Raw genomic sequence first — 16,052 nt, forward strand, 5'->3', positions numbered from 1 at the left:
AAGATTTCAAACATAGGGCAAACAAAAAAATTCAAAAAAGATGGCATCAAACGTTAACAGGCTTTCTTTTCATTATAAATAAGGTTTTTTCCTTCAAAATATAAACAACAATGAAAAAGTTTCAAATCACCAGAAATATAAACAAACACAGACAAAATTACTTCAACTGGCAACATGACATAACCAGAAGGCATATCACTTCAAAATAGGATTCTTACAAACATAATTAAAAACCAAGAAAAAAACCAATCCCCAAAATCAAAAGATGTATGTATAAAACATACACAAGTTCAAACAAATTGGCTGCATTATATTGGCCACCCTGCTAAACATTATAATTAAAAGGTAATTGACACTATTCCTTGTTTTGTTTGTGAATAAATTCTTGATAAAATTTAAAAATTAAAAGAAAATAGTTTCAAAAAACCATTTTTGTTCAAAATATTCTCATGTCATTAGCAAAAAAAAACTTTTCAAAACAAGTCCAATTTTTTTCACCTTTGTCATTGTTACAGATATTGCAAGTAAAGAAAGTAGCAGAACGCTTTTTGTTTTTACTACACTGGCACATCTCAACCTTTTCTCCCACTTAACTGGAATGTGCTGAAGTCGTGCACTGACTTGAGGAGAGAGCAATTTTCTGGGCATGTCGTCAACTATCAGAAGATTTGATGCAATTATATCGCGTAGCTCAAGATACAACACTTTTTTTATTAGACCACTTGCAATACAAGAATGTCGTATTCCAAAGTACATCTAAGAGGTGTAAAATCACTTTTTATATACCATCGATTAGATTTTCTTGGAGTAGCATAATAAGACATTTGGTCACTTCTGTCAATACCATACATGTGTTTATTATAATCCACAATTATGCCTGGCTTTTTTACAACTGTACCCATCAGTAAACAATTTTATTCACAAGACTGTCATCAAACAGATTACAAAAAATATCAAAATGACATTCTCATTAGAAAGCCACTCATAAAAAACTGTGTCATTCACATTTGCACCATTCATAATTTCTGTATTTTCATCACCACTTGAAGAAAATTATGATGATGATTCATTTCCACTCGAAGAAGAAAAGTACTCACATTCGGAATCACTCATGCTGTCTGAATCATCAGTTGATGGAGTTTTCTTTTACTCATTGTAACAACTATTTCAAACTGGCACACACTTATGCACGAGACATGGCTTGACACAAAGTCACAACTGCATGTTTTGTACTGAACAGCAAGTAAGTCGACAACCAAAACACAATCTGTCCCCTATGGGCATTGAAATATAATACAACAGTTGGATTACTGGAAAAATACCAGACTTCCTTAGGAGATTAGATAACTCTTGTCACAAAATGCAGAGCACAAAATGATATAAAAAAAGACACCCAGATAACATAAGAAAGATTTAGGTACACTCAGACCATCTGGCTCAAATGTGTGGTAAGCATTACTGTAGACCACCATATTTTAAAATAACATCTTACCTAGATTAGTAAAAAGTTAATAAGCTTTGTTTCAAAGTGACACATATACCTGACAGTGGTTTCTAATCAGAAACTGTGTGTCACATATATGCGACAGTCAGTAGTGAACATGTTAAAAATAGGTCACTAAGAAAAAAAAAAGTGAATAAGTGAACCATTAACATTTACCAAGGCAATTTCAAACAAATCATGTTTTGAGCTGTTTTTCCACTAAATGAGAAATAAGCAAAAGATAAAACACAAGCAAGTAGAAGAAGGATACAATCTAGAAGAAGTGAACCATTATACAAGTACTAAAAGAATCACACGGGAAGAAAAAAATGATTTGGCATGGAACCAGTGTTGCGATCCAGCTAAAGTTTCATTTCCCTGAAGCTGGACCACCTGGCAACAGTGACTACTCGACAGCACAGTCTCGGTGACTATTTTGTTAATTACTGGCACCAACCTGCCCAGGTTGTGTCAAAGAAACTATGGGCCAATGATCAAAGGGAATCCCATTTCTGTAAGCATAGGATATGAATGAAGAAATAAAGAATGTGAGGTGAATGTAAAATTGATGTTCTCCTGTAATGTCACAGTGATTATTTATCATGGTTAAAATGCTTCTATTAGGTATAACACATAAAAATGTTTCCATCAGTAGGGATTGAAAATATCCAAACAACCACCCTCAAACGCTTGGATCATGACAGTAAAATTTCCAGAAGTGCTTTAAATTATTATAATTTCATAACAATTTGTGTAGACAAATAAGACATTTTTGAAAGCTGGCTGAACTGAACACACCAAACATCTCAACTTGACAGAAAACTATATCAACCACAGTTTTAGCGCTACAGTTATCAAGAAAATACTTTGTTCGAAAATATAAAATACTTACATACTTATTTACCTTTATAAAAAAAATTCATTCAAAATGTAGTTACTAGAGGCTGCCTCTATTAATTTATTTTCAAAAATGTGCTCTTAAATGAATTATGTTAAATGAAATATTTTAATGAATACTCATGCACTAAGCACTTATTTAATGTTTTCCAAAATCAATTAATATTGGAGTAAAGAGCACACATGCAGTTCTCTGTCAAAAATGTATAAAAAATCTTATAAAAAAGCCAAAATAATCAAACATCAAAAATACACCTTGAATGTATTGTAGGTGATATAGGTAATAAATACATCAACCCAAAGTGTTGAAACCAACATCTACTAAAGTGACAGGACAAACAGATTACAGAGCTCAGGACACAAACTAAAAAAGGAAGAATATCACATGAGTACCTACTCCAAATTAATGAAACACCATAAGAAGCCAGAGGAATGCAGAAGATACAGGAATCCAAAGAATTTCTCAAGAAATGACACCGCAGAAGAAGACAGAAAGAGGAAGAAATTGAAGAGAATGATAAAAATAAACAATTCACCAACCTGTCATGATAAACCGGTGAATTTGGGCTGTAAAGATGCTGAACTTCATAATTTGTGGTTGGCACTTCTGCACGATATGGGACTAATGCAAGCCTTCAAATAAAACAATAATTTGTTTACATTTACTCTATGCTTAATTACATTTTAAAAACACTAGTACATCAATAAATTATTTTTGTATTAAATAACTATATTTCATGAATCCTATACAGTAGTTATAAGTTTTCTTTTTATCAGGTAGATTAACTTTCTACATGTTGTAATGCAGCACCACAATTTACCGAAAGAGTGAAAAACATATTTCTGTTTATCAGAATCAGAAGTTAAAACACCTATTCTTCCCCAGACCGGCACTAGTAAACTCTACACAAAAACAGTGCTTGTTTTCAGGCCACAAGAAAGTAGCACATTGGTGCAGCATGACACTTCACAGTGATTCATGATGTGTCACATTGGTAACTCTGAACATTGTAATTTAAGTGTGTGCTGTTGCTATGGGGGGAATGATAATTAATACAGTAGTAGACTGACGAATCATATGAGATAACGGGGTCTGACAACAGCTTTCTGGGTGTCTACAAATACTAGGTGAACCAATTTTAGGTCTTTTTCATTTTTAATATTGTTAAGTATAATTTTACTACAACTTTTGTACATCATATGGTCATTTTTGTATTATAACTTAGTTATAACTTAAAAAGCAAAGCTAAAAATAATACAAAATAGATATGCTATTTGCAGAAATGAACTTATTTTTATGTTGGAAACCTAAAACGTTTTCACAGTGAATTTGCACAGTCTCTACAAAAGGTTGCTGGAAATTAAAGTTTCATAACTTTCAGCACCACTGCTATTTATTTAGGGACTTTTTCGTATATGTCATGACCAGTTCTTCAGTTTCGTTACTTTTTGTGACTTGTGGACACCCTAAAATTTGGTAAGAGTCTTGTATAAAACATAACCTCAGATTACAGAGAATTTGCTTTAATGTTATAAATATTGAAGAGCCCATTCAAATGACAATGCTGTTTTCTAAATAAATTTTTCAAGCCTCCAACTTCCTACGTAAAGAGAAATCCCTAGGCAACTGGCTTACTCAGCAGTAACAGATAACCTACTTATCTCACTGCTCATAACATAAGTTATCAAACTGTGTACTTACTCGTTATCCCCTTCCAGGGGTATCCTGTTGTATGGAAACGGGGCGTAAAGGCGAAACATTGTCAAACTACGACCTTTATCGTAAGCTTCACAGGCACTAGCAGCCAATGTTGTAAGAAACGACGAACCTATAGGCTCAGGTAATTGGCTTATTACTAAAAAGAAAAAAGAAAAAAACATTTTGTTTGTGCTCAAGAGCTTTAACTTAACATTATTTTATTATGAAAACAGAACATTTTACATGCTGTACACATTTTTACAATCTAATCAGATTAAAATTAAATGCAGTTAGGAGTGAGAAGTACTTTTACATTGTGAACTACCATCAAAACAGAATGTGACAAAAAAAGAAAGAATGCTACAGTACCTATTAACTCTACCAACTGATAAGTTATAATGGTCAGAAGCAGATAATTTTTGTATAAACCAACTTTCACAAGGCACACACTTGCCTGGATGCAAAATATGTTACACCCAAAGGATTTAAAATAAATCCTTTAATTTAAAATAAACAATTTTGGCAGTGTTACTATACTACTGTGTAAAAAATCATCTAAAAGTGTTGTGCAAGAGTCACAGTGTATTTTAGACTTGCAAAGCCACAGTGAATAATTTTATTATGAAGTAATAAGCTTACATCAAATATGAACAATGCTCCTTCAAAATACTCTCCTTGTCTGACGATGCACTTATCCCAATGTTGATTCCATGTTTGGAAGCATTTGTTCAAGGCCTCTTTCGGAAGGGCCTTCAGATGTTCCATCGTGACTCTCTCAATGTTGGGAATGGTGTCAAAACGTTTTCCTTTTAGCACGGTTCTTATTTTTGGAAAGAGCCTGAAATGCCATGATGCTCAATCCGGAGAGTAAAGCAGACATGGTCAGACTTGACTGGCTAAAAACTTGCGGATCACAAGCAAGGTGTGGCAGAGCGCATTGCCGTAATGGAGGAAGAAGCCATTGGCTCATTTTCCTGGTCGCTTTCTCCATACATCATTTTGCAAACATTTCAGCATGCCCTTGTAATATTCGGAGTTAAAAGGTTTACCCCTTGGAACAAACCCTGATCACACTATGCCCTCACTATGAAAAAAAAATAACAATGAGCATGGCCTTGACATTTGACTTTGATTGACGTGCCTTGTTAGGACGAGGAGAGCCACTCGTTTTCCATTGGGAACTCTGAACTTTCATGTCAGGATCATAGATACACATCCAAGTTTTATCTCCAGTTATAATACTGGAATAATAATGAAGTCCAGATCTGCATCAAGACGATCCTTCAAATCCATGACAACTGACACATGATTTTCCTTCTGTTTGTCAGTCATAAGTCCGGGAACAAATTCACATTTATTCGTCTCATTTGCAAATTATCGGTTAAAATGCTTTGCGTGGGCCTGTTCGAGATGTTCAGTTCTTGGATAGTTAATTGCCTGTTTTAACTATCCATTTTTGCCACTTTCTGCATGTTTTTGTTTGGTTTTGAGGTCGAAGGACGTCCTGACCATTGCTTGTCTTCAACAGACTCATTTCTGGTTTAAAACTGCTCATACCACTTGTAAAAATTTTTCAGTCACCACATTATCACCATATACTGATATTTACATTTCATGAGCTTCTTTGGTACTTTTTTGCAACTTAAAACAAAGCAAAATGTTAACGCATTGTTCGAAATCCATGATGCATGACAGACACTGTAAACACGACCTCATTTTCCAGCTCTGGAAGCCGCCTGACAAGTAACTTGTTCAAACTTGACACTATCTCAACGGATCAGGCTATCAGACTTATTCCTTCAATAAATTTAGCGTCAGTTGCTGCTATAAACATTTATTCATTGTGTTGAAAGCTATAAATTTATATTACTTTTAAGACTTAAGTTTTTTTGTGCTCCCTGAAAACTCATCAAATGAGAAGATCTTAAATAAATCAATTACTTAAGTATGGTACACAAGCATTGCAGCTAGTAGGATTGTAATACTACCAAGGACCTTTGAAGAGTATTAGCTAATTATAGTAAAAGGTTTTTAACAGTAATATATAAAAATTCTTATTCTATATAGTAAATACCAAATAATTGACATTATCACAAAGAGCTTTTAAAAATTAACTAATTACTAAGAAACCACTTAAATACAGTACTTGTTTATATGACCTTCATGCCCCCCCCCCCCACAAAAACAACAACAACAACAACCGCATCACACTGACATCCAGGGCTACGCCCTCCCTTAAGGGCTCCGCCTACCTAGTCACACAGACGGTGCGCAGAGCTTCAGAAAAAACAACGCGATTTCAAAACTACTCAAGATATCCGAGTGGGGCATGTTTACGAAAAGCATTTAAGAGTTCGCTGAGGCCCGAAAAGTACTTTTAATTTTGTATCATGTTTTTTAACTGTATTTCTAGAAGAGTTAAAATGGCTAAAACGCATGTTTTCAGAGTAATTTTCAGGCGTAAAATAACCAGTACAGATTATTAGAAGCACTTAAAGGGCTTACATTACACCTTTCTCTTCATTTATCGGCCATATAATGTTGCGGTCACCGCTCAAATTTCACAGTTATCCTGTGACGACGAGAAGACTACGCGTCAATTTAGAGCCTTGCGCTTAGAGGTGATACCGCGCTAGAATCACCAGCGAGCGTCGCGCTTATCATCCCGCCTCACTAACACACATACACCCCTGACGAGGCGGGCCCCTTAAGCCCGATGTGCCTCGTTGCTTCAGACCCCTTCTCCTCCCACCATCACCCTCTATTCCAAACCACCGCCGTATGTGTGCATGTGTTGCGTGCGAGTGTTTGAACAGCGTGCCACAAACCACGATAAGAGAGCGCAGTAACCTCTCTGCTACGTCCCTGTAATGCTGTAACAAAACGTATCATACACCTTGGTGCCGAACACTCGCAAAGCGGACCAGAGTGTGGCTAAACCCAGAACAATTTGAATATTGGAATTTAGTTTATTGTTTTTATTTAAGTAACTAGGGCATGATGAGATGTGCCTATTTTTTGTAAGAGTGTTTTATGTTTTCCTTTCAAACAACCTGTGGCACAATTCAAAGCAAATATAACAGTTTCCCTTTGTTCGGCACGGAGGCACGCTCTTCCGGGGAGTCTCTCATCATCACCAGCCGAGGTAAGACGTGTCTACACCCTGTGGACTTCATCCTATTTTCTCTTAACTATTCTAAATCGCTTTCTACATATCCTCGAGGCTTGCCTCGGTCAGCCGACTAATTAATTATTATTATTTCCTGCACGGAGCTTTGAAACCAATCCACGACAATATCTCACGTAGCCACGAGGATGGACGACATCTCACTTTATACCGGTACGTGCCACAGGCCTTTTTAGCAGTTTAACTTGGAATGTGTACGAGGGCGTGTAATAACCAACTGTGGAAATAATTGCGTGGTTGGGAAACTGTGTTGTTCTCTGACCACGTGGTATTCATCAGAAAGTCTCAGGTGTGTGGGATGCCTGAAGAGCCCACATCACTGATCATCTGTGCTGGCGTGCCCAATGCAGAGAGCGGGCCAGGACTGTGTAATTACTGGTTGGCAAGGAGGGTTGAATCTCATCTCCACACGGGTGACGTCACGTCCTAGGAGGAGTATCAGCGAGTTCTGTGTGCTCTTCTCATACGGTGGCGCTCTATTAACGACTTAACATTCAAAACATACCCTCCAGGCTTACAACTCCGCAATAAAAACTATAAATTATGAGCAAGTGAGATGTTCTATTGCAAAATATGATTATTAGGTTTGTAATGTGTAAAAATATTAAGTAATTTGATGTTTAATAGGTTTTGTTTCTAACACCTCCCTATTATCCCAAAATTTTCTCTTTTCGTTACCTTGGTTATGTTGGATAAGCGTGTCACTACTGCACTAGTGCATATCCAAGAGATCTTAAAATCTAGGTTGGTAAGAAATGAACCGCGGGAAATTTTATTGCTGTTCAGGTTACACAACACAAACTACTGCTGTCTCAAAAACAAGTAAAGCTTATACTCGTGGACGTGCAAAGTGTGATACTCCAACACACATCAATGCTTGAAACCAGTGCCCACTTACTGGGTCCCTTCTCTGTAGAGCGGCACCGAGCAAAGTGCTGCGCGTTGTGATGAGCATGGCCATACATGCTCTGCACTTCAGCCGATTTCTCTTTACGATGGCTCTCTCCACTGGAGGCCGTCCTATCTGCTGCTGAAGGAGGCACAAACACAACACTTCCCTAGGATATGGTACAAGTGTATCCTGACTCCAGACCTACAATGTAAACAATCAAAAAAGGGCATTGGTGCCCATCTTGTGGTAGTTGCTTGCTTCATTGTAGTTGCTAAAGAAAGTTTTGTATCATCTCCCTCTTTTACAGGTTGCACTAACAAAAAACTGGTAATTTCAAGTTATTTTTAAATTTTAAATAGTAGTTTCCCCAGACATTTTTATGTTTGACTTAATATGCTCAGGTTTCCCCTGATTTTTTCCAGCGTGAAAAAGGTTATGGTAGGAAAATTGTGAAAGGTTGTGACAGCTAGTTTGTACATCTGTAGGCGCACTGCAAACAAACATGCAAGATTATTGCCTGCCCATGGAATACATATCTTCAGCAACTTTTGCCCTGCCTGCATTTTTAAAAGAAAAACCAGTTAGTTGCTTTGTGGTAACCTGTCATGCACTACCCTCCAGTACTTTGATTGGTATTCCATACTACCCACCTTATAAAGTACTGCTATAAACTATGTATTGCTACCACTATTGCTACCACTATTGCTAAACATAGTTTAACCTTTTTCATATTGCTTACAATTGAAATTGTACGAATGTAGGGAAGAAAAATTGTATGAGATTTCCTACAATGACCAAAGTTTTACAGTTGTTTTGGAAAGCATGCACTGCTAGTCAATTACTTGAGAATCATAGAAAAAGAAATTATACTTACAGTTACGCAGAATGCCTTCGTATTTTCCCTGCGACCCTTGATTGTATGGGACAAGCATGTTATTGGGCTTGCTGTTATTTGGTGGTGGGTCTTGCTCTGGCTTTGCTTCGTCCATTTCCATATCTTCTACTTCCATGCCAACCACAGCATTAGGCACCATGCATTGTTGTGGCATTTCATCATAATTTTCCATCTGTTGCTGCGAGTGTAGTTGTTGCTGTAGCTGAGGTATCTGCTCATCTTGCAAGACCAGTGGCTGCTGCTGCTGTTGTTGCATGGACATCTGCCGTTGTTGCATCCGCTGTTGTTGCATGGACATTTGCTGTTGTTGTAGTAAGGACATATGTTGTTGCTCAAAGACTGGCTGTTGTTGCAAGGACTGTTGTTGTTGCTCTTGTTCAAATGGCAATTGTTGCAATGACTGTTGCTGTTGTTGCAATGACACTGGTAGTTCTTGGGGAAACTGCTGATTGGCTTGTTTTTTTCTCTGGATAGGATTCTTTTGTTTTTGTCTTGTGCGTGAGCCCACCTTGTTCATTTGGCCTTCATTTCTTTGATGTATTGTAGCAGTCTCGTTGAATTTTTTCTGTATTTCTATCGTTTGTGGTGGTGGTGGTAGATGTAGTAATTGACAAGGTGGTGATGATTGTGACTTTCCATGCACTTGAGATGAAATGTGGCCTGGTCTCATTGATTGTTCCTGCACAAGAGAATCTGGATATAAAGGCAGGGAGTCTTGTTGCAATTGTGAAGATGGCATTGGTGGATATATTCGAGGAGAAATAGATGTTGCTAACTGTTGTTTCAGTTGGTTATGTGACTGCTGACTTGAAGATGGCTCCTGCTGCAGATGTGATGGTGAATATAAATGCAGCTGAGAAGAAACTGATGATAATGGTTGTTTCAGCTGGTTGTATGGCTGCTGAAGTGGAGACCCTTGTTGCAGATGTAATAATGGTGAGTATGATTGTAGTTGAGGAGATACTGATGTTGATGATGGTTGTTGCAACTGGTTGTGTGGCTGCTGAAGTAGAGACCCTTGTTGAAGATGTAATGATGGTGAGGATGAATGTAGTTGAGGAGATACTGATGTTGATGATGGTTGTTGCAACTGGTTGTGTGGCTGCTGAAGTAGAGACCCTTGTTGAAGATGTAATGATGGTGAGGATGAATGCAGCTGAGAAGGAACTGATAACTGTTGCTGCAGCTGGCTGTGCGACTGATGAGGAGACCTTTGTTGAAGATGTAATAATGGTGAGGATGAATGTAGTTGAGGTGAAACTGTTTTTGATAACTGTTTCATTTGGTTATGTGACTGTTGAAATGGAGACCCTTTTTGCAGATATGATGATGGTGAGGATGAATTTAGCTGAGGAGAAACTGATGTTGATGATTGTTGTTGCAGCTGGTTTTGTAGCTGCTGAAGTGGAGACCCTTGTTTAGAATGTAATAATGGTGAGGATGAATGCAGCTGAGGAGGAACTGATGATACATGTTGCAGCTGGTTGTGTGACTGCTGAAGAGGAGACCCTCGTTGAAGATGCAATAATGGTGAGGATGAATGTAGTTGAGGAGAAACTGATGATAACGGTTGTTTCATTTGGTTATGTGACTGCTGATATGGAGACCCTTGTTGCAGATGAGATGGTGAGGAAGTATGTAGCTGAGGAGAAACTGATGTTAATTCTTGACTATGTAAATGCTGAAGTGGAGATCCTTGTTGCATATGTGATAATGATGACACATGAATTTGGGGTGATAACTGTGCCAAATTTGGTGACTTTTGCTGAGTGTCATCCACCATATTTTGGTGCTGAGTAGTCAACGACTTCGCTAATGGTGATGAGTTTGACTGAGATGACGTGAATGACCTAGATGACTGATAATCTTGAGTTAATTGTGTTCCCTGTGGTGTCAGAGACTGTGAATTGGGCAATGAACAACCCTCCATTAGCAATTGCTGCTGCAGTCCATCATCATAGGGTGGCTGATGTGAAACTCTCTGTTGTGGTGGCTGTGTTAATGATGAGCCTGGGTGCAAATGAGGTGATAACTGTTGCTGTAAAAAATTACTTCGGCCCATCTGTGGAGATACTCTTAAAGTGAATGATGGTGACTGTGAACGTAGTTTTGAAGACTCTGAATATTGCTGATAAGGAAAGTTATTTTGAGTAACTGCAGATTGTATGTGTGTAGGGGTGAACTTAGATCTTTGATGCTGTGCACGTTCATCTGCAATAAACTTTTCCTGCTGATTTTTTTCTACATCACTTAGCAGCTGTTGGTGGTAGAGAGTTTGTCCCACTGTGGCAGAAGAAAGCAAACGTGCTGATTCACCTTGTTGCGATAAATGAGATACTTCAATACTGTCTCCTTCAACACTGTAAAAAACCAACAAATGTATAATAAATGTAGAAAAACATATTTTGTCTACAATACAGGGTGTCAATAAAAGAATGTCATAGTTTAAATTATATTATAACAGCTTAATTTAGACTATTTATAACATACCTATATCAAATGGAAGGTAAACAATTCCAGTTTTTTTTTTAGAAATGTTCAATATGTGCACCTTTAGTTATATGGCAGACATCCAACCTAAAGTTCAATTCTTCCCACATTTTGGTTAACATGTCCAAAGTAATGGAAGCAATAGCTGTTGTGTGTTAAATATTGTTGTTCAAGTGTTTGTGGCAGTCATTTAAATTGGTATGTTTAGTTTTAAGGTTGGTAACATGTTAATAAATAATTGTTGAATACTTGTTCGTTGTAGTGTTGTTTGACGCGACCATGTTTAAGATTTGATGTGTGTAAAGAATTTTAGAAGAAGTAAAATTAGTGAATTTCAAAGCATGTGTTATTATTTGCAGTATTCATTCCACGAAAGTGAAATCTTCTAACAATAGCCTCTTCAATTCTGTGGTTCGACTGTAGCAATCATTAAGAAGCAGCAGAATGTAGACACAATCTTTTAAAAAAAACCTAATGGAAAATCTTGCATGGCATTATGTCAGATGAACATGAAGGCCAGCGAAAAAGAGTTCTGTCGTCTCAACCATTACAACCAATCCAACGGTCAGGGACTTTGACATTCAACCATTCTTGTAAAATAAAAATTTAATGGGGAGGGGCTCTATCCTGTTAACAAATTATGTTTAAATGTTCACCCTCTACTAATTGGGGAAAAAGCCATTCTTTCACTTTGCAAGCCAAAAAAACAACAAAACCGTATTCGCTCATGCGTTTATCTAAAACTATTTTAAGTTACTCTTTAATTGTGACCTTCAACCAACACTATAAAATGCTTACACATGATAAAATTAAATTTTCTAACTAGGGCATTATTTTATGGACATACTGTATTTTATCTTTATGAAACAACTCATAAGTAGTTTTTTTAATTAAATATATTTTTAGGGGAAAATTTTTTTTATAGATATATGGTCTTTGCAGATTTACTTACATAATTAATGATCATAAGAAGGTCACTTACCTTATATCTATGTTTTTCTTCTGTGTGGTAATGACGGGTGTAGGACATGAAATGCTTATTTGCGGAAGTTCTGATACGTCAGCTGAGAACTGCAAGCTACTGGAAGGAACCGCCACCTGGGTGGAGCTGTTTGAAGGTGCTGAAAGCAATGCGGTTTTAGCCACAGACTCGTTTGAACTGTGGCTCATTGAGCCTTCATGTAGTTTGTGTTCTAGCCAGTTGTGGTTTGGGAGATCCCGCTCGATGCGATGATCACACTCTTTGTTCTGTGTCTCACTTGCTAGTTTCTTCGCTTCATCACTGGCAGTACCTGTAAAAAAAAAGGTATGTGCTGTTTCATAGAAAATAAAATTAAAATTTTGTTGAAAACAATAATTATACTACTAAAATCTACTTGATTCAATGTGTTTGTCATGCCTTCTATGTAGTGAAAACGTTACAACATGGTTACGTGCAAGGGTGCATACCTGGCAGGAAAGGACATAGCCATGAAATAATTGTATTGTGGTCAGTTCTTAATATTCTATAAATTTAAGTAATAATCCTCTAAATGCTCTACAAAAACAGTCTTCAAAGTTCCAAAAATGTTGGGGACAACTGAACCCCCCCCCCCCACCCCCCTCAAACTCCCTTGAGGGGGGTCCGATGGTGCTCAAAGAACTCTGAAGCATGTCAAAATCAAAGAACTTTAATTTTTTTGACTATTTAAAAATCTGGGGCAAGTGACCTCTCTTCAATGGGAAGGGGGGGGGGGGGGGAGGCAGTTGAACCCTGGCCACATTTTACACCATACCCCAGCCTTTTGGATCGGAATCATTTTAAATAGAAAGTGAAACAAATTTTTTAATTTCCGTAATTTTGGGGGTTGACTTCCATAAGGAAAAAAAGGGGAAGGGGGAGTGGCAGCTGACCCCCGGACAAATTTCACACCATGTCCTGGCCTCATGGATGCACAAAAAGCATGGTTATTGCCTACAGCTCGAAAGTTGTGTTTTACTTTGCCCATAGCTTGAAAGTAGTGGTTTTTTGTCCCTATGTCCCCCCCCCCCCCCCTTCTTCAGATCATATTCAAGAAATCATTGTATTATCATCTAGATTACATATAAACTTGCAAAGTTCTAAATCGAAATGATAATTAGAAGTAGGTTAAAATCAACTACCAAGATTTGATTACATAATTAGATAGTAACAAGTGAAGCTAATAAAAGAATGCTAAAAGGGCAAATTGTTCAAAGTTATTACAATCCTGTTACAAGATAAACTGCTTAAACCCACAGTCATTCTTAAGTCACATGTACCACACCTGAACAGGGGCGGATCAGTTATACTTGAGAGAGGGGCTGCATTGTTGATTGAAAGAGAAACAGTGCCATAATTTTTTAATCTGAACGACTGTCAACTGTTTGAGTACTCAGTGTTCACCAACAATATGCTACAACTTTTTATTAAATTTGCTTACATTTTTACTCCATACTGAAGATAACCTATGGCTATGGGCCATCAAGTTTTGTTGAGGCACTACAGAAAGTGTCATCGATTGGGAAGCATTTTAAAACGGCACTTTTAAGATTTTATGTTTTCCTCAAGAATTTTAAAGCCCACAGTAACTTAAGTCACACCTAAAGTTTTGTTCTATACCAACAGTTAAAAACAAATCTCTCTTTACTATTATTTTTGTCTGTGCAGTTGAGGCATAGATGAAAATGGTCACCCCCAGGGGTGGCACTGTGTATGGAATGGTGGATGGAGACCAAATCTGCCACCAGGTCCAGCGAAACTTCCGGACAAGTTACAGACACACACCCTACCACTTCTGTCATGAAGCCTGGGTCCTCATCAATGTGATACAGTCAATGCGATTCAGAATCTCAGTTGCAAAATCTGGGTCCGAATAAATGCCTGTTGCACCCATCCCATACGTGCTTCACGTGTGCTCTGACGTCCAGAAAACATTCTCTTCATGACACTTCCGGATCCTTGAACCTTGTGTACCCCTGCCGGAGGGTTGGACGTTACACGTCCGGAAGTTATGCCGGACCTGGTGGCAGATTTGGTCTCTATCCACCATTCCACACACAGTGCCACCCCTGGGGGTGACCATTTTCGTCTGGTGTTTCACCTGCACAGACAAAAGAGGGAAAAATAAATAGCAAAGAGAGATTTGTTCTAACTGTTGGTGTAGAACAAAACTTTAGGTGTGTGTGTGTGAACATTATGCCACAAACTGAACCATTTTATCCATCCCCATTTCTGACTTACACGCAATCAAAATGGAAAAGATAATTTTGGACTGCAAACTGGCATCATTATTTAAATTTTGTAACACAGGCTTAGTAAAACAATAAAAAAAAATTGGAACCAAATACAGTGATTAGCATTTTTGGCGGATTATAGAACATCAGTATAGTTTTAACAGGAATACCAAGTGTGGAAATGTGAAACCTGAAATGAAACCTGCTACCAAACAGGAACCACTGTAGGTACCAGGGATGCAGCCAGGGGTGAGGCCCTGGGGATCCGCACGCCTCCCTTCCAGAATTTAAAAGAAAAAATACGCAAAAACAAAATTAGAAAATAACAGCAATTTAGCTGCATAGGTTACAAAGATATCATTTCGGAAATATTACTGCAATCCTTACTGGGTAACATTAGTGTATTTCCTCCATATTAAGCCCTCATGCACAGAAACAGCAGAAATTGTGTTTTTCAAGTACAGTATATATTTAATGCCAGTTTGCGCGTGTATTACTGTAATTATGACTTTCATACAAACTTGAAATGTGTGTTTTATGTTTTTATTAACATTAATTTATGTGTATATAGGACTTGTTTTATTGAAATCAAACACTTTGACTTAAGAACAAAGTGTTAAAACTAATTAAATAAAACTAAACAAAATATAAAATGTCCAGTTTTCTTTCCTCAAGCAAAATTATTACTTAAAAATTCTATGTGTAAACGTTAAGAGTACTAAAAGTCTACCATTCCCTGAGATTTTAGCATGAACATTTTTTTTTCTTTAAAATTCTGAAACTTACATCATAAAGAATATTTACTTGTAAAAAATGATATAATGGTTATACTGGCCTCCTTCCTTCACAAAATTTTGCCTGCATCCCTGACTGTACTGAAATGAAAACAGATAGTAATGTTAAACTGAGTGAACTAAAAATGCTGGCGGCGCAGTAGTGACCTGATGGCCAAGTTCAGCAGAAATCCAGCAGTTCAATTTGTGCCACAATACAGAAAGTGCCAAACCATAGAATGCCTTTCACTGTATTATTTAAATATAATTAACAGCATTTAGCATTTGTTAATAGACTTTTCGTAAAATTCTCTACCAAAATATACTCAAACTGTCATATCTGTAAATTTGTGCATCTTTGTATGATACTCTTTCGCATATTAAAAAAGAATCCAATTTATTTAAAAACATAAAATTCATAAAATGTAAAATTCACACATATATGCTGTAGTCAGTAAACACATGTACAAACCATTCATTTTTACACAAATATATATTTTCC

At 37.2% G+C, this 16,052-nt stretch overlaps 1 protein-coding gene across 5 annotated transcripts in view; it reads left to right on the plus strand.

The window, feature by feature from the left end:
• LOC134533028 (uncharacterized) overlaps positions 1-11,882 on the plus strand; it is a 56,106-nt gene extending 44,224 nt beyond the window's left edge. For 3 of the 5 annotated variants that reach the window (XM_063370176.1, XM_063370175.1, XM_063370177.1), the window contains exon 6: positions 9,841-11,882. In XM_063370176.1, the coding sequence (XP_063226246.1) occupies positions 9,841-10,475 (635 nt within the window). In that variant the 3' untranslated portion in view covers positions 10,476-11,882. The remainder of the gene's footprint in view (positions 1-9,840) is intronic. The other 2 variants (XR_010075235.1, XR_010075234.1) reach the window with 2 other exon arrangements.
• Positions 11,883-16,052: the final 4,170 nt, after the last annotated feature.

This window comes from Bacillus rossius, chromosome 6 (assembly GCF_032445375.1).
Source record: "Bacillus rossius redtenbacheri isolate Brsri chromosome 6, Brsri_v3, whole genome shotgun sequence".
NCBI classification, from domain to species: domain Eukaryota; kingdom Metazoa; phylum Arthropoda; class Insecta; order Phasmatodea; family Bacillidae; genus Bacillus; species Bacillus rossius.